Source organism: Carassius gibelio, chromosome B20 (genome assembly GCF_023724105.1).
Source record: "Carassius gibelio isolate Cgi1373 ecotype wild population from Czech Republic chromosome B20, carGib1.2-hapl.c, whole genome shotgun sequence".
In the NCBI taxonomy this organism is placed as follows: Eukaryota; Metazoa; Chordata; class Actinopteri; order Cypriniformes; family Cyprinidae; genus Carassius; species Carassius gibelio.
This window is the reverse complement of record NC_068415.1, coordinates 4420814-4440830: the sequence shown is the minus strand read 5'-3', so window position 1 is coordinate 4440830 and position 20017 is coordinate 4420814. Positions and strand designations below refer to the sequence as shown.

General features: G+C 38.7%; 1 protein-coding gene across 3 annotated transcripts; it reads right to left on the bottom strand.

Annotated features, from left to right (window-relative positions):
* Positions 1–7310: 7310 nt before the first annotated feature.
* LOC127983640 (uncharacterized) lies at positions 7311–15123 on the bottom strand. 3 transcript variants are annotated; one of them, XM_052585839.1, is made up of 10 exons: positions 15022–15120; positions 12539–12729; positions 12194–12302; positions 11910–12046; positions 11730–11795; positions 11345–11428; positions 11075–11212; positions 10651–10871; positions 9762–9921; positions 7311–7484 (listed from the first exon to the last, which is right to left on the bottom strand). In XM_052585839.1, exons 2-10 carry the CDS (start codon positions 12726–12728, stop codon positions 7348–7350), a joined length of 1242 nt encoding a protein of 413 aa, XP_052441799.1. In that variant the 5' UTR covers position 12729; positions 15022–15120; the 3' UTR covers positions 7311–7347. The 3 variants fall into 3 exon arrangements, with proteins under 3 accessions (XP_052441799.1, XP_052441800.1, XP_052441801.1); XM_052585840.1 differs by lacking the exon at positions 15022–15120 and adding an exon at positions 13236–13440; XM_052585841.1 differs by lacking the exon at positions 11075–11212 and having other exon boundaries at positions 15022–15123.
* Between the last annotated feature and the right edge of the window lie 4894 nt (positions 15124–20017).

Below are 20017 nucleotides of genomic sequence, written 5' to 3'. Positions count from 1 at the left end.
AACTCTGAACAACAACAACTGTGGTCATGTCATAAAGAACACTGAGTTTTATTTTTCAACATGTCAAGACCTGTTCAGGAAATATGTTGGGAAATGTGATTAAGGGGGTTTTCTGTCTGAATAAGCATTTTACTTTCACATAGGCCTACCTATATATATACAAGAAAGTATATATATATATATATATATATATATATATATATATTCAAAAGTCATTTTAAATTGTATTAATGTCACAAATTATTGCAGTCTTGGTGAACATAAACTTTTCTAAGAGGTTGTTGTGGTTCTAGTATGAAAAACTCATAATCATGCTAAAGATTTCAGATTGTAGATGGGGATGGAAGAGCTCCACCCAGGGGAATGATGGTAATAATGCACTCAATTCATAGACTGCAGTGTAGCCTGTAGTCTATCAATTTATGCATATGTTTGCGACATTCATTCATCTTTTTTTCCTAGAGATGATGAGTGTAAAGATGAAGAGTCGTGGTTTGTGGCCTTTAAACTAAAGTACATCTAATGTATTCAGAGTTCAGTAGAGTTTCAGAGTAGGTTGAGAAGATGCTGTGATGATTAATTCAAGGCATCAGCATTCACTTATGCCATCCCAGTAAAAAGCTGAGAAACACCTTGAATTTTCAGAAAAAGTGTTTGATCTTCAACACATCAGCCCCAAAAGTCCTATCCTGTTAGTAGAGTACTAGTTTAAAAAGTTGTCTCTTTGGGTGTTTCTTCACCAAGGTCTGTAATGTTGAGAGAGTTGGAACATCAACATTTTAAGCAATTTTATTAAAGCTGATTTGCTCTTTTGTATCTTTGCAGAGAAATGCACAGAACTTCATTTTGTGAATAAGCAAATTTTGATGGATTTTCAATTCTGCAAAAAATAGAAGTACAAGCTGACACAGTTTAAAGTCTTTTGGATGTTGTGACATTTTATATCCCACTTCTCCACAGATGAACCAATACAGAATCTTCCTATATAAGCAATTCTCCAAATAATTTATATTTTTTAGTATTTTTTTATATATGTATTGGTAAACAAGTAAAAGAGTTTGACTTTCACACTGATTTGTTTCATAATGTTTTTTGCCATAAAAAAGTAATTACTTTAAAACCCTTAATCAAACTCTTAATTTGAATATATCCAGCAGATAGGCTACCATGCTTAATGTCATCATCAATCAAAGACAGAGACTCTGCCAGGGTGGAACACATCATAAGTTTTTTAATGTAGATCAGATGTCATTATAATGGATCCGACATCATTCAGAGGCCATTTGCACTTCAGGACTGCATGCGGTTTGCTTCATTTGCACATCAGACACTAGATGTTGATGACAAGCCTTTACGTGTGACCTACCCGAGTGGGGCAAGCAGAAGAGGCTTCAAACTATGCATGCAAACATTCAAATGCAACTGGAGGTCCAAACATACATTGAATAACAGAAACAAAAGTATGTTCACTTTGTTCATCCCATGCACTTTTTGTTGTAGGTCTCACACAAAGGAATAACCACAACATAAAAAAGGAACAGAAAATAGAAATGAGAGATCTGATTAAATACAGTTCACATTCATTTACATGAACAAGTGGTGTGATTCACTCTGAATGCTCCCATTGGCATTTTTAAGACTAATTGATTCAGACTGTTCACTGAATTAGAATTAGACTGGTATTCGTGTAATTGAATAACAAGGACAAGCCAGAGGGCTTATTTCAATCTTAATTTTGTTCTGTTTCAAGAGACTTAAGTTGAACGGCCAGCTTTATCAAAGTTTTAATAATAAGCATTTATGGTCAATTCTATGAAATGGTATAATAGTTAGTCTATAAAAATGTGTGATATTTATAGTCAAGTCACCTTTATTTATATAGCGCTTTAAACACGATACATTGTGTCAAAGCAACTGAACAACATTCATTATAGTCTAGATGGAAATAGGGGTCCACGCGCACCCCCCAGCTTTTTTTATGCCACCTGATTTTTTTAAGTCCTTAAAGTGTCTATTTTCATAATCTGCCAGGTGCCAAGCTGAAATAATGTCCCAAAGGGTTCTTTTTTAACCCTTTGCTGCACCCGACCGGAACCCGAAAAATCTAAAAGTGATATAGAAAGAGGCATAACATTAGAAGTAAACAACATACAGAGACAAATGAACACATTCTCCCATACAATTCTGACCCCAGGAATTTAATGGAATGGTTATTTCTGACATTTGACAACATATTGACCTTATTTCTGGACAAAAATAGCAAAAAAATGGCCAAAGATGTGTAGAGGATCAACTATTTTTTCGTTTTCTCAAGCGCATGGGGTGATTTTTTTTCCACAACATATTATTTCTTTATCATTCAAGTGTCTATTATAAGATTAAATTGGGTACCAAGCTGAAACAATGTCCAAAATGCTTAATTTTTAACCCTTTGCACCAAACCCGAAAAATCTAAATATGATAAATATGATTTAAAGTGGCATAACTTTTGATGTAACCAACTTGCAGAGACAAATGGACACATTTTTCAATACAATTCTGACCCCAGAAATTGTTATTTGTCATGTTTTATAACATCTTGACCATCTTTGGCAAAAAGAGCAAAAAAAAGTTCATTTGACAGCATTTTATTATACTTAACAGCCTGAAATAGGGTTTATTTGAACCTTTTACTTCACCTATCCTGAACCTGAAGATATTTAAAATAGTTTTACTTTTGAAGTTAACAAAACAAAGCAAATTAGCTTAAATAAATTAAATAAATAAATAAATAAATAAACTAAAGATGGTCCAAAAAGTTGACTGAGCATAAACTGCAAGTTTTTGAATTTTGGGGCTTTGCAGTTGTGGGTCGTCGGTTGGTACCTGCAGATCGCCATCTCCCACTGCTCTCTCTTTTGGAAAAATTTCAGTAAGTATTTGAAACTATAATGGTATATATATATATATGGTATAAACTACCATACTAATGAGTATGGTAATTTTACAACACTCAACACATGCCGGTGGGGAGGGCAAGCGAGAAGCTATCATATCTAAACAGTATATGAGATATGAGACTTTGTAAAGACATCAGTTCACCATACCACATGAGGGATATTTGTGAACAGATTCCATTGAAATATGAGTTTGTCTCTGTGAGTTGGTTACATCAAAAGTTATGCCACTTTAAATCATATTTAGATTTTTCGGGTTTGGTGCAAAGGGTTAAAAATTAAGCATTTTGGACATTATTTCAGCTTGGTACCCAATTTAATCTTATAATAGACACTTAAATGATAAAGAAATAATATGTTGAAAAAAAAAAAAAAAAAATCACCCTATGCGCTTGAGAGAACGAAAAAATAGTTGATCCTCTACACATCTTTGGCCATTTTTTGCTATTTTTGTCCAGAAATAAGGTCAATATGTTGTCATATGTCAAAAATTACCATTCCATTAAATTCCTGGGGTCAGAATTGTATGGGAGAATGTGTTCATTTGTCTCTGTATGTTGTTTACTTCTAATGTTATGCCTCTTTCTATATCACTTTTAGATTTTTCGGGTCCGGTCGGGTGCAGCAAAGGGTTAAAAAAAGAACCCTTTGGGACATTATTTCAGCTTGGCACCTGGCAGATTATGAAAATAGACACTTTAAGGATTTAAAAAAATCAGGTGGCATAAAAAAAGCCGGGGGGTTCGCGTGGACCCCTATTTCCATCTAGACTATTAGGAAAACAGTGTGTCAGTAAAGCAAAATGACAGTTAAAGACAGTTCATCATTGAATTCAGTGATGTCATCTCTGTTCAGTTTAAATAGTGTCTGTGCATTTATTTGCAATCAACGATATCGCTGTAGATGAAGTAACCCCAACTAAGTAAGCCAGAGGCGACAGCGGCTAGGAACCAAAACTCCATCGGTGACAGAATGGAGAAAAAAACCTTGGGAGAAACCAGGCTCAGTTGGGGGGCAGATCTCCTCTGACCAGACGAAACCAGTAGTTCAATTCCAGGCTGCAGCAAAGTCAGATTGTGCAGAAGAATCATCTGTTTTTTTGTGGTCTTGTCCCGGTAGTTGTCTGGGACAAGGTCTTTACAGGGGATCTGTATCTGGAGCTGTAATTGTCCTGATCTCCACTGTCTTTCAGGGCTGTACAGATCCTTTCTAGTGTAGATGCCATTCTTCTAATGATGTGGCTGGCAAAGTTGAACATCATTAGCGCCAGCATGAATAACAATCTTACTGTATTTACGTTTAGCATTAGCCAGCACTTTTAAATTTGCTAAGATGTCAGGCGCTCTGGCTCCCGGTAAACATTTGATTCTATATTCACGTTCCGTACAATAGAATCACAAATAACTAGAGCACTTTCATCAGGTTTCTCAGTGGGTGCATGAGTGGGGAGAACCTGTTTAATGTATTGATCGGAACAGAAGAGCGGTGTTTTGACCCACGACTACGCTGCTTCACTGTCACCCAGTTGCCCTGCTGCAGGGGCTCTGTTTCCGGAACAGAACAATGTAGGAATCCCTAAGCTAGTTAAAGTGACATTCAGCCAAATATGGTGACCCATATTCAGAGAATCCGTGCTCTGCATTTAACTCATCCGAAGTGCACACACACAGAGCAGTGAACACACACACACTGTGAACACACACCAGGAACAGTGGGCAGCCATTTATGCTGCGGCGCCCGGGGAGCAGTTGGGGGTTCGGTGCCGTGCTCAAGGGCACCTAAGTCGTGGTATTGAAGGTGGAGAAAGCACTGTATATGCACTCCCCCCACCTACAATTCCTGCCGGCCCGAGACTCGAACTCACCTTTCGATTGCGAGTTTGACTCTCTAACCATTAGGCCACGACTTCCCCATAAAAGCTAGACGCATCCAAAGCTGTATCTAGAGCCCTAACATTCTTACTGTCCTCAATTATAGTTTGGATGCGTGTCTCTAATTCTGAAATCTTCTCTGTCAGCCTAACTATTTCCCTGCATTTATCACATGTGAATCCCTCATCTGCGACAGGGATAGATAAACTGTACATGTGGCAAGAGGTGGAAATAACAATAGAAGGAGAAGCCATTACTCACCGTGCTTGATGAAATATTCTTACTGCAGTTGTTTGATGAACTTGTGAAAAACTGGAGCGAGAGAGAGGAGAGGAGAAAAGAAAACAGCAATACGTTCGAATGAAAACGCTATTGACAATCTAACGGGTGCTAACGCTTTGCAGGTGTCCTGCACTCATGGAAATAAAATAAAAGTGAACGATCAAAATTAATCTGATAAGATTGTTCGATAGTATCAGAAATATGGTGTGAATTAAGTTATATTTATCACAAAAAAAAACAAAAAACAGAGTGATAGCAAGATAAAGATTCTAGAGAAAAATAAAAATAAAATAAAAACAGCTACATGGAGCTACGATTAGCTACACAAGGCCAACAGGAAGTAGAGAAAACACTGTCCAGAATCATTTGAGTCAGTTCGGGAGTTCAAAGCAAGGGGCAAGGAACTCGACCGGAAGTTGAAGTCGGGTGGGGGCTGCCATCTTTTAGCAGAACTTCACTTGCGTTAGCATTCCCATTGACTCCCATTCATTTTGGCGTCACTTTGACAGCGAATAACTTTACATCTGAGGCGTTTAAAGACTCTGTTGTCCATTATTTATTTCTAAAGATACACGACAATTTATAAAGGGCTCCATTACCTTCTATGTTACATTATGGCCCCGTATAAACAGTTTTTGTAAAAAAATAGGCTAACGATTGCGTCATAACCACTCGGCTCTCTGTCGCATTACCGTACAGACAGGAGGAGAAGCTCGCAGGCAATTAACTTAATATGGCGTACTGGCGTTACATTTTAAAATACTATACAAAATAATTAATCAGAATACTTACTCCTGCTCACTCACGATAAAGAACTCCCCGCTCAAGCTTGCCGTCTCTGCAAGATTAACGATGGCAGTTTGCACGCACAGCTACTAGAAGATTTACATCTGGCAGACAGGTTGCTGACGTCGTCAAGCTTCGTTTGAGTCTGCGCGTCAGAAACGGAAGTGCTAAAAAACGCTAAAACTGGGCTTCATTTGTCTCAATTGAATTCCAATGGGGTCGCTGTGTCCATTTCTTTTACTGTCTATGGTTCAAAGCGGGTTCGCGGATCATTTGAGTCAGTTTGGGGATCGCAAATCATTTGAATCAGTTCGGGAGTTCGGAGCGTGTTCGCGAATCATTTGAGTCAGTTTGGGGATCGCGAATCATTTGAGTCAGTTCGGGAGTTCGGAGCGGGTACGCGAATCATTTGAGTCTGTTCGGGAGTTCGGAGCGTATTCGCAAATCATTTGAGTCAGTTTGGGGATCGCGAATCATTTGAATCAGTTCGGGAGTTCGGAGCGTGTTCGCGATTCATTTGAGTCAGTTCGGGAGTTCAAAAACGGGTTCGCGAATCATTTGAGTCATTTCGGGAGTGGGGAGCGGGACCGCGAATAATTTAAATCAGTTCGGGAGTTCGTAGCGGGTCCGCGATTCACTTGAGTCAGTTCGGGAGTTCAAAGCGGGTTCGCGGATCATTTGAATCAGTTCGAGATTTCAGAACGGGTTTGCGAATCATTTGAGTGAGTTTGGGAGTTCGGACCCACACAGCAAAATGACTCCGCGGCGGATCGGCCGTGGAGGTATCGGACCGTATCTGCGTCCACTTGCGAGCAATGACGGATCCGAAATGAAGGCTCATCGCGGAATTGCCGTTGCTCCGCGCTGCATCCGCGATTAAAACCTTACCTCCACGGCGGGTCCGTTTGGGACCCGCAAATTGAAACATATATCTGCCACAGACCCAAAACGGACTCATAAAAATACCGTCTCATCTGGCCTGGGTCCGTTTTGGATCCGTTTATCTCATTTTCAAAATCCCTTCTGTTCTTGCTGTAGGATAAACTAAATTGTAAGATACTGCGGCAATATAAACCTGAGCTTAAATCTGCATTGCCTTGCATTTTTAACCGAACAATATTGTAAATAAGCCTAACAGAAGTTTCAATACAAGACATGAATTTACTGTACAAAAATAATCACTACTCAATGGAAATATAAAATTGACATTTGCATTTATTAAGTTATAGGTTATAGCCTATTCAGTTTTTGTCAAGTAGCCTATGTTAGCTAGGCTAAACTAAATTCATTTTATGGTCAAAACCTAATTTAATGCTTTATACTGTAGGCCTAGGTCGGTGCAAACATAAAAATATTTTATCTATTAGACCACAACTTCAATGAAATGTTGCACTGCACAGCATCAGAAAATGAATAACTGGTGAACGACAAGAGGTTCAATAAAAAGATGGTTTATTGTTTAAACATTTCTTTTACTCCATTTGTGTGGATGGAGGTGGGACACGTCTCCTCGTTGCCCGATCTGCCGCCAGGTTGAACCACCTGATTGCATGCTTGGTGACCTCTGCATCCGTGGCTGACTGGGTCACAGTGTTTTTCCTCACAGCACCTGTAATCAAACAGACAGATATGTTTATGGTATGTAGCGTCCAAAGCCAAGTATGCTTACACAGTACAATATTTGAGATAGGTATGAAGGAGATTAAATTAAAAAGAAACGTAAATTTACAAAGTTGTGCAGGTTAAAATAAGAGGAGGGTAAACTATGAATTCAAGATCCAGGTAAGGTGTGCGGAGCATTTCGTTATCGGTCATTAAAAAAGACATCCAAAATGTTCAAACAATATCAGTGGTATTAAATGGTCCCTTGACCAGAGCACATATTGTATGTGGATAAATCAATGTGGTTTTGTAATATTTTACATTTGTTAAGGTCCTATAACATTCTATTTGGAGGTTAACTCTTAACATTACATTACATAAACCAGTGGATAAATTCTATTTTTGACATTTTAGCAGTGGGTAAACTCCATTTACTTGCATTTAGTCCTGGTTTACATTACATTACATTTAGTTAGTTTATTCAAAGCGACTTAACATTCAAGCTATATGTTGCAGCACAGACCTTAAGGGTTAGGTTAACCATTCCAAAATCAACACTTAATTAAAATACAATTCACATGGTAAATTACAACCCACACAACTCAAACAAAACGGCATTCCATCAGTGTGTATTATTAATATTATTATTATTATTATTATAGAGATCCAAGATAAATGTACACGAGCAAAGTTATCAGAACGACCAGGCAGCCAATACGTTTGCATGCATTTACTTTGATAACATGATGGGCTTGTTGCCCACACCTGGGGTACATTTCTCTTGACATGACAATCCACTGTGATACCAATCCCTAAACTTCGACCGTAGTTGCATTTTTATGCACAAGTGCAGGTACGCCACTGTTTCACCACAAGACTGTGCCGGAAGTTGGCATCTCCATTTTCTAGAAGTGCACTTATGGTCAACACCGTTTACAGTGACAGCGACAAATTGAAGGAATCAGACGGAGGGAGTCTCACAGCAGTTTTGAAGATTTACTGCATGTCAAAAAGGTAGGCTTTTTATTATTATCATTATTGCACTGCTTGATAGTTAACAGGAATATTTTTAGTAGCTTACTTTTTCCTACTAAATAAGTGACCGTGTCCGTCCGTTTTTACTGACTCACTAACTATTGCATTGTGTTAAACATAACATCAGGCATAGGCCAACCTGATTGAACAATTTGCGTATGCAAAGTAGCCATCAGCTGCTCAGGGAGATACTAGGTTTGATTTTGAGTTGCCAAAGAGGCTAACACTTTTTAATAACGTTCAGTTGTAAGTCATTTATAAGTCAGTGGTTAAATAATGATGAAATAATCATTTACAAAACATTCCTAAATAATTAGCAAGTGATATACTATCATTTAATGTATGTTTTGTAAATTTTGTTACAAGTCATTTGCAAATGGCTTGTACATGATTAACTATCAGGGTTAGTACAGATTCTGTCAAATGAAATTCCAGGACTTTCAAGGACTTATATACTTAATATCATGCTCATAACCATGTGAAAAAGCTCTTTATCTCAGACGGGGTGCAGCGTTAATTGTGTAAAATTATTTTGATATTGAAATCATATTTTTTAATACTTTTAATTAGGCATGCACCGATACCACATTTTGAAATAATTTTCTGAAATACATTTTTTAATATAAATGTAACCAATCCCTGAATTTTCACTGCATTTGTAATTTTTAAATGTATTAGTAGATAAACCAAAAGAATATAAATCATATTAGTTGGCTTAATTTGTTCATCAAATATATGTTTCTTTCAGTTATTTGCATGCTTAATTAATTGTATGAGCCTCTGTTACTTTCACTATTCATTCTATTGCTCTATCATATTTTATCTTTCAATTAATAGTACATCACATATGTAGAGCTGCTCCAGAAGGGTTAGGGCTGAGGATAGGGTCAGTGATACTAATGTTTAGACAAGAGTGAAATATCAATTGTTTAATCCAATTTTTATACTACAGCAATTAATGTGAATTTATTTTAATTATGTAAATTATGTAATTTTTTTTACACTTTAGATTAGGGGATGCAGAAAGTGTTGTAAATCATTTACACATCATCTACGACATACAAAAAAAAAAAATTCATATAATTTAGGAAACGCAAAGTCACGTTTAGTAAAAGATTAATCGATTGTCTAAAAAAGAGGCTACACGGTCATATTGGTAAGATGGTTGCAGTGATTTTTAAGGCTGCCCTAACATTTACAAACTATTGACTTTGAATGCATTTAATATCACTTTGAATTATATACTTACTGAAAAGCAAGGTCTTCGTTGCCATCCTACTGAAGGGCTTTTTGTTATTAACACCCTTCCAGCTGATCTGATGAGACACCTCATCTGTGAAGAGCCGGCCCAGAATGTTCCAGGTCACCCTCTTCACATCCTGGCCTCCAATGGTGGCCAAAGAAGAAATCTAAAAGGCAAAGACATTTTTTTTTAGTCAGGAAGGTAAACATTTCTAAGCTCAAGTTGAATTTAAAGGTGCATTTAAAATGTTTTTGGCCTTTTGAAAGCATCCAGAAACGTAGAAAAACATAGAAAACTTTTATGTTTCTACTTTTTTCTGTAAAGAAAAAAAAAAAGTCAAACCACCGAGTTTGGCAGCATCCCTCCTCCACACTTCTAGTCCTAACCACTTACATACGGGTGAAGTACTCTGGGTTTGGGCCGAACTCCGAGCCTTTCCCCTGGACAGCATGCCATATACACATTAACCTGTACCCCCTCTAATTGTATGCAAGTGTGAACTCGTGAAACATGTAACGAACTATAAGGCACACTTAAAAGCCTTTAATTTTCTCAAAAATGACAGTGCGCCTTATAATCCAGAGCGCCTTACATATGAATCAAGGCGCTCTGTCAAAATGTTGACATTCCATCTAGTGGATGCCTAACGCAAACCCAGTCAAACGTTTGACTGCAGTTATCCTCTATTCTATGCGCTTTATAATCCGGTGCGCCCTATATATGAAAACAGTTCTAAAGTAGGCCATTCATTGAAGGTGCGCCTAACAATCCGATGCGCCGTATAGCGCGGAAAATACGGTACTTGGATCACACCCTCATGGACCTATTCCACCTTTACAATAATAATGATGGACAATCAATTAACCCTATGGCACCATCCAGTAAGAAAACTCACCACTCTCTGTTGAGCTGGGCCGTTTGACGGTTCCTTTAGAAACATTTCAAATGCCTCCACGGCCTCCAATTGTTCCAGGGGAAACTGGATATTTTCAGGCATCTCAACATCTGGCCCCAGGGTGCTGTTCAGCATGCTGCTGAGGTAGTTCACCTTTGCCACAAGCTGGTCTTGTTGGTGTTTAATGGTTTCCAGCAGGCTAAGGATGTGGAACTCAGCCGCTGTTGACAAACATGAAATATAACTCAAATGTAGTGTATAAAATATATCACGTGTTTCAGTGTTTATCCTTATTATTCATAATACTGACATTAGTTAATGACAAGTTAATGTCAAAGTTTGAAGAAAATGTGATGGTTGTGGGAATTTTTTCCAAAATCTTTGGCACAGAATGACCCTCCAGTATTTGTCAGTTATTGCTCACCAGAGCAGGGAATGGTATCGGCCATTCTTCCCTCTCGCCATGTTGGTGTGTAGGTCAGGCTTGAACAGGATTCCTCTGCTGTCTGCGTGTTGAGGGCTGGAGCAGAGGGAGGAGGGAGTTGTGGAGGGACTGCCATTGCTGGGCCATAGTGAGGTGGGCGGTGTGTGAGAGGGGGATATTTTTTATTCAATGGTAGTAATCTTTTAACCATGACAGATAATACACACAGGACCCTTTCTATTCACTAATATTTCCGAAATCATTCCCTACCTTGAGTAACTCTCCGCATGTTAAATGCGGGTGTTGGGAGTTGAGGTGGTGAAGGGTGTTGCTGTCCTGCCCCATAGTCTGGTGCTAAGGGAGAGAAATTGGTATTAAATGGTTGTGATCTGTTAACCATGGTAGGCTGCAAGGCTTGCAAGCTACAGGGCAAAACAAAGGCGGGCAAAACAAAGGCAGACAAAAAAAAAATCTCTTGTCATGCTGAACATGAATTTGGTATAAACTACCTACTTCAACCCCATGAATGGATTGAAGTTGAAAATCTGAGATGGTAATGCAGATGCAGTCTATTGATTTGAAACAGACTGACCATTGCTGTGTTAATATAGATGGGGCCACTGTATTCAATATTATTTCGGAGACCAGTTTTTACCTAGACCGTTTTCTCCAGGTTGAGGAGTAGTTACTCTGCTGCCTGGCACTCTGCAAGATGATGAAGCTGAAGGAATGGATACAAGGAGAGGGGAATATCTTTAGCACTAAGAATGTTAACCATATCTCTAATATTAATATTATGATTTTTTTATTTCGATGTTAAGAGATTATTCCTTACTCTTCCAGTGCAATTGTCTTAGGGATGAGGCTTCAACTAATACGCCAGGCAAGTTGGAAGGTCGTGGCATCCTCAGAGATGCAAAGTCACCATTTTCTGGCTCTTCTTCACTCTCATCAGAGTCCCCAAAACGATGGCTGTTAAGCAACCATTATGGTTATTGCAATCCTAAAATTGACAAATATACATAGTAACAAGCGTCTCTGGTTTATTTTTGAATGCTGAGGGAAGTTACCTTCCTATTACTGTAGAAACATAACAAAAACAAGACCGAACACACTTACACTGGCTTCCTGAATCTCTTCTCTGGCAGCTTACCCTCCTGCTCTGCTGCAGAGGTGTTGCAGCCATTCTGATATTGAGTCATAAGCCTAATGGCATCTCTGTAGTCGTCTAAAATTGAATGTGTTAAAATGAACACGAGTTTCAAATTAGCTGCAAAGCTGCACAGAACATGGCAATAATAATAATTATTACTATAGATATATATTGAATATTTTAAACAATGCAAGGCCAAGACAATCAATTTCATATGCAATTTCAGAACATAGAAATAATACGTTATTCCAAGCAGAAGGAGAAGCAACCATTAAATCATTTTTAAACAAGAATTTTATGAATTGGCATACCACAAGTTCTTACGACCTTTACATCATATCTTGGCCAGTTTGGCTCATGCTTCTCCTCGTTAGCAGCTGCCCTTTTCACACTTTCAGTGCTCTTAAAGCTGGGCCAGTACACCATCCCGTCATCATACCAGTCAACTGGCACAACAGCCATGTCCTCGCTCGCTTGAAATTCAATTAGATGAAAAGGCATCCTTAATGTAGAAAGAAAGAAAAGAGGTATTTATTAATCATCAAAAAGGAATAACATAAACTAAAGCATGCACAAGTGTACAGTGTATACAAATAAGCAAGTAAGATGGGCTGAAAGTTAACCTGATGGTGCCCCAGGGTGGGAAGAAGTAAAAGGAAAGAAAATGTACAGATTATAATAGTTGGGTAGAACTTCAGCACAACCTTAAAGTAGGGTACTATTAAATTTTTTTGGAAGAATGTGTTGTGGTTTTGTTTCAAAATCAAAAAAAAATAATTGCATAATGCTTATAATTTAGTGGACTATGTACAGTCAGGTATTGATAAAGGTGGGACATTTGTCAAATTGCATGTTAAATTCATCTTAAAATATAATTTCCCCTGGCATATTGAGGGATAATATGTCATCTCATAATTTACAACAAATATGTTCATTCTGTCAGAGTTGAAGGGGTAGGTATAGAATGGAGACTGCCGGGAAAATTCAGTGTAAATAGCGTACACACACCATTATCATTTTGGATAAGCTGAAGAGGGTGGGCAAGTGTTCTCAGAAAAAGAACTCTGTCTTCTGCCCCTACTCCTGTCATGTCCATATTAATCATGTCTGTCCTAATTTGATGAAGTCTTTTTTTGAACGTCTACACGTGTCCTTCGCCTTAAGGTTGATAAGGAGACGGGCTCAGTCTTTCTATTCATTTTTGTTCTAAAAGAGAAATTTCAAGAGAGACAGGTTGCAATCAGGTGTGTAAAATGTGTAATTGTTTCTAATGTTGTATTTAAATAAATACATTGTTCAATGGTGGTGTTATCTGTTTCGTGCTACACACTAGACAAGAAGAGAGAAACTTCTATTAGTAATTATTTTATATTATATGATTTAAAAAGGTTTATGAAATATAAATCAAGTAATGAAGATCATAGACAATACAAAAAACCCCATTAAGCTACACTTGAAATAATGAATTTGTATGTGTATAAATATAATTTATGAATGAGTGTACGTTAAATAATGAAATGTATATAAATATACATACAGAAAGAAATGCCTAGTATGATGTAATCATATTTATTAAACATGCATAAAAATACTTTTAATTTAAATAATAAAAGTCCTGTCTAAAAGAAAAAAAAGAACATCTCTTCAGTGACCTTTATTTAAAATCATATTTTGCTATCAATTAAGTTAGTTTTACATTTGAAGTACTTAAATACATTCTTGTCTTAGTTTAATTAAGCAGCTGTAACTTTTGAAACAAACTTGGTATTTGTTGTTCTGAAATCAGAATGACCCACAACAATCCTGACGTAGAAGAGGTTCTCGCACTGTTTTACCATGCCTGGAAGTCACTGCTGCATTAAAAACTGCTCCAGTACCTTACACGATACATATGGAAACATAGGAACAATGGAATACAGTTTTTTTAGGTTACACCAAACGCAAAACAGCGGTATTTGGAGAAGCTCTCAGGCATCCAAAATGTCGACCCATACGAGCTCCCTGCAGCAGCACAGAGACCTGGACCATACCTCCATGCACACATATGGACATTGGGAATTATCTTGTTTTTGGTGTAAGTTACTACACAATTCAGGAGTTTAAAAGCCACAAGTCTTTGGAAAGTTACGCGGCTTTCTGCTGTGGATGGGTCCATCTACAAGCCTCCAGGTGACAAAACAGCGTTGTACTGGCCAAAGTAATTTTATTCCCATGTGTTTTGGAGGGTTGTAATTACATTGCATTTAGCAGACACTTCTTGACCAAAATGACAAAGTAACTTAAATAACTGCGACTGTTTCATAAACACTAGATTGTAACGAGATGTTCGGTGTACACAAACGTTTCCAGCATGTTTTGATGTAGGCTAAAGCTGTGTATGTTTAGTTATAATTTGATTTTAGCCCAATGACACATACTGTACCAGGTTTTTGTGTTTGGGGCTGTAAAGTGGACAAACCAGTTCTGGGTTGGCTAGGGTAGTTAAATGTGTGATTGCAAGATGTAAATGTCCTGGTTAGATTAAAGCCATTAACAGAGTGAACGCAAGGAGACTTGCATTGTAAACAATATAATTCACAATGTCCATATATGTGCATGGAGGTAAATGGTCCAGGTCTCTGTGCCGCTGCAGAGAGCTCGTATGGGTTGATATTTTGGATGCCTGAGAGCTTCTCCAAATACCGCTGTTTCCCGACATAATAAATGCGCAAAAAGTAAAGAACTCTGAAATGTTTAGTCGAGCCTCTGTGAAGTTCTGAAGGCGTTGCCCCTGGCGACCGATAGCGTGTCCTACCATCATGGCCGACCGGCTCAGACCCAGGCGGCAAGGAAGTCGACCGGAAGTTGAAGTCGGCTGCGTGCTGCCATCTTGTAGCAGAACTTCACTTGCGTTAACATTCCCATTGACTCCCATTCATTTTGGCGTCACTTTGACAGCGAATAACTTTACATCTGAGGCATTTAAACACTCCGTTTGTCCATTTTTATTTCTAAAGATACACGACAATGTATAAAGGGCTCCATTACCTTCTATGTTACATTATGTTACAGTGGTTATGACGCAATCGTTAGCCTATTTTTTTTTACAAAAACTGTTTATACGGGGCGTATAAACAGTTTTTGTAAAAAAATAGCCTAACGATTGCGTCATAACTCGACTCTCTGTCGCATTACCGTACAGACAGGAGGAGAAGCTTGCAGGCGATTAACTTAATATGGCGTACTGGCGTTAGATTTTAAAATACTATACAAAATAATTAATCAGAATACTTACTCCTGCTCACTCACGCCAAAGAACTCCCCGCTCAAGCTCGCAGTCTCTGCAAGATTAACGATGGCAGTTTGCACGCACAGCTACTAGAACATTTACATCTGTCTGACAGGTTGCTGACGTCGTCAAGCTTAGTTTGAGTCTGCGCGTCAGAAACGGAAGTGCTAAAAAACGCTAAAAATGGGCTTCAATTGTCTCAGTTGAGTTCCAATGGGGTCGCTGTGTCCATTTCTTTTACTGTCTATGCTCAGACCCAGGGGGGCAGGGTTTCATATTTTTTTGAAGCACCCCTGCGGCGCCGCCATTGACCCAACATGACTCTTTTCTGGCTGGTGCACTGCTGAGTCCCACGCAGCCAAAATGGAACCACTGTATAGGACAGCTCTGATTATAGCAAGCAAACATGTCATAAAGCTCTTCAGGCTGTCTGCAAAAGCACCACAACACAGCCTTTTCACATGCCCTTCTTTTGGGCTGGAGGGTGTTACCTTGACCAGTCGCTCTGCTCGTAAGGATCGAGTCCTTTGATTCTCTTTATGTTCTCGTCATATCTCATCTTTGCTTTTGGATTTAGTTTTAGGCGGTATGGTCCGACAATGTTTTCTTTAGCCCGCTGCATTTTGTAGGATTATATTCTGTTTTTTCACGCTAATTTTTCATTATTTTCATGCCAGAACACTAGCCTGCTATGCCAGATGTCAACTGGCCAAACATACCAATAATTCTTTGCGTTCTGATGAGGTTGCCGCCCACGGCGCCCAGTTGGTCAAATGTGTTGGCGTCTTGGCGATCTCAAAAGTGACAGACAGAGACGAAAGCCGCGACATGAAATCCAAACTCACGTGGGCCCCGTAAAATATGACAAATACAGTTTGTTGGAAATTAGCATTGTGGACACTGAATTTGATGAATTTACTGTTAATCAGACCCCAGACGACACAAGAAGCTAATGTAGAGAACACTGCGGTGCCTCTGCCCATGACTCCCCGCTGCAGGATACGCTGTATTCCTCCGACACGCTGTATAAACCATACTGTTTTTAAACCGTTTTCCAGGTTAACTGGGCTGCATAGCGCTCAAAACCAACATGAAAAGAGTAACTTAGCTAGTAATGTTCACTTAGCGTTTTGTTTTGTTGTTAAACTGTGTAAAATGAGCGGTGACCTTAAATAACCGGTCTATTTGCTGGATGGTTTCAAGCTAATAGAAGGCAGCTAACATTAGCAGATACGTTAAGCCCGCACATTTTGACATTCAAACAGGCGGCATATTGTCTGAACCAACTCAAACAGTGATTAAAATGCCGAAGCTTAATTTTCATTATAAAGAGGATGGCAGATAAACAAACACACACGAGACGAAAATAACAAAAATGCAAACTTAATAATGCACAGCTAACGTTAGCTAGAAGCTAGCGCTAAACCATTTTCCACAAGTGAACGTATTAAAGTTGTCCTAATATCAAACAACGTCATTACAATCATTAATAAACATGATGATTTAAAAACCAATGTTTACTGTGAATGTCGCAATATATCAATAAATCAATACTTACTCATAAGATGGTTAAGCGCAAACATCCCAGCAAAGAAATTCTCGACTGATGTCGGCCCTCAACCGTTGCAGTAAAGGCGCGTCAGCGTCCGAGAATCCGACACGGGTCCGCTCAGGATCCGCTGTTTGACGGAGCTGCACGGAGGCGGAGCTGATCGGTGTTGCCAGATTGGAAATGTCCAAGTATCGTGTCAGAAGTTCAAAATTATCGTACACGAGTCAAAACACTTATCTATCTATTCAAAACCAACTACATTTTGACACGACCTGCAAATTACCACAATAGAACTAGGCATATGGTTGGACGGAAGCAGTGCGAAAAAATACTATCCCATTATTTTCAGTGACTGTCTGCTTCGTGGTGAATATTAAAACATATTAAAATGATTTTTAACTCTTGCTTTGTCGCGTCCATTGTAGGCGGAATTCAGCTGTTGCTGCGTGGTGCAGTTAACTCCACCCGCTGTCATCGGAATCCTGCGTGTTGCCAGATGTTGAAGGGGTTCTTGCTGTCATGTATCACAAATAGTGCTCGTTGGCGTTAAAGCAGGGCACTCTCCTGCATTTTTAACACACCCTGAAGTGCACACGAACGCATTTAGAGTGTCTGTAAATAGCCAATATCGTGTATGAGTGAAGAAGCCCTATGACTGCAACAACCATCATTTACATTTTCATCAAATTCTGAAATTATCATACATCACAGGATTTTTTTCATTATCGATCGTCCATGGTACAGAGGTAAAAATACTTACAAATACGAAAATAATCGTACGTCTGGCAACACTGGAGCTGATCCTCTGGGCGGCACCAAACCGGGAGTTCGGAGCGGGTTCGCGAATCATTTGAGTCAGTTCGGGAGTTCGGAGCGGTTCGCGAATCATTTGAGTCAGTTCAGGAGTTCGGAGCGGGTTCGCGAATCATTTGAGTCAGTTTGGGGATCGCAAATCATTTGAATCCGTTCGGGAGTTCGGAGCGGGTTCGCGAATCATTTGAGTCAGTTCGGGAGTTCAAAGCGGGTTCGCGAATCATTTGACTCAGTTTGGGAGTTCGGAGCGTGAATCATTTGAGTCAGTTCGGGAGTTCGGAGCGTGAATCATTTGAGTCAGTTCGGGAATTCGGAGCGGGTTCGCGAATCATTTGAGTCAGTTTGGGAGTTCGGAGCATAGACAGTAAAAGAAATGGACACAGCGACCCCATTGGAACTCAATTGAGACAAGTAAAACCCATTTTTAGCGTTTTTTAGCACTTCCGTTTCTGACGCGCAGACTTGACGACGTCAGCAACCTGTCTGACAGATGTAAATCTTCTAGTAGCTGTGCGTGCAAACTGCCATCTTTAATCTTGCAGAGACAGCGAGCTTAAGCGGGGAGTTCTTTGTCGTCAGTGAGCAGGAGTAAGTATTCTGATTAATTATTTTATGACGCAATCGTTAGCCTATTTTTTACAAAAACTGTTTATACGGGGCCATAATGTAACATAGAAGGTATTGGAGCCCTTTGTACATTGTCGTGTATCTTTAGAAATAAATAATGGACAAACAGAGTCTTAACGCCTCAGATGTAAAGTTATTCGCTGTCAAAGTGACGCCAAAATGAATGGGAGTCAATGGGAATGCTAACGCAGGTGAAGTTCTGCTACAAGATGGCAGCCCCCACCCGACTTCAACTTCCGGTCGACTTCCTTGCAGCCTGGTTCGGAGCGGGATCGAGAATCATTTGAGTCAGTTCGGGATCGACTTTGTTTTAATTATGTGCCTTTTAACAGTATCAAGTATATTCAAAAACTAAACAAATCGTGCCTAAAAAGTGCACGCATCAAGGCTAAAGTAATGTAAAGTTACATGATGAAGTCGTACTAGTGCACGTGGCGCGTGTGCATTTTGAGTGCGTTCTTTCACTGCATTATTCAGTGTATTCGAATGCATTTATCAATGCATGTGAATGATCACAAAATTCAAGGTATGGGGGTTATAAAAATGTATATATTTATATCATTTATGTAGTTAATCAATAGCCTACCACATGAAGAGTGCCATTTCAGTTTTTCTCCAAAAATAAGCATGATAAAAATGTGATTAAAAATGTGTTACTACAAACAATAATTTAATTACACATACAAAATCTTGCAGAATAAATGCAATATTTTCACATATCTTGCAGATATGAATGAATAATAGTCTTGTCATTATAGAACCTTTTTTGCATAAAAGGTTCTTTGGAGTTGAGTAAAGAACCCTACGGTTCTATATAGAACCCCAATGAACCCTTTTTTCTAAGAGTGTAGACCCCTTTAACTGAAATAAGCGAGTACAAGTATAATGTATACAAATAAAATATCCATATTTCCATTCCTACTTTCTCCGTTGAAACATCCCAACACAAATCTACAAACAGGTAAGATAACCAGTTTAGTGCTAACTAGTGAAACACTCCATTAATATGACAAGCTGCACCTCAAAATACACATTATATGGAAATGGGTTTGTAGCTTAATGACCATTGCAATTCACTGGGTGACTGACAGTTCAATAGGAAATTAGTTGAAAGCATCCAGGCTTCTCATACACCATTGAACATATTGTTTAATTTATCAGAATATATTGTAATAAATATTTGAGAAATTGTGGTTTTATCTGATTATATTGGTATATATAGATTGATAGCCTATGTGAAGAGAGCAAATAAGCAGATGAACACAAAACAGCTAAAGCGAATAGGTTTAATTTTGGACCTTTGTGGGAATATAAAGTAACAGCAAAACCCCCTCCCCATTTAACTACAGCATTTTTGCATTTATGATAGACAGATAGATTTGACCAAAGTTTCTTGTCAGTCTGAAGTGTGTTTTTAGTATGATAGCTAACATAATCATAATAAATAAAGGGAGATTTTTAAGTTACAATTTAGTAGTTGATAATAGTCTAGGGACATGTCCCTAACGCATCCCTACTTGACTCTATGGC

Coding starts and splice junctions, on each gene's coding strand:
- LOC127983640 (XM_052585839.1), bottom strand. CDS start 12,728: ATGCCTTTTCATCTAATTGAATTTCAAGCGAGCGAGGACATGGCTGTT. Junction 12,303..12,538: donor AAAGGTCGTAAGAACTTGTG/GTATGCCAATTC, acceptor ATTCAATTTTAG/ACGACTACAGAGATGCCATT. Junction 12,047..12,193: donor AAGAGATTCAGGAAGCCAGT/GTAAGTGTGTTC, acceptor GTTGCTTAACAG/CCATCGTTTTGGGGACTCTG.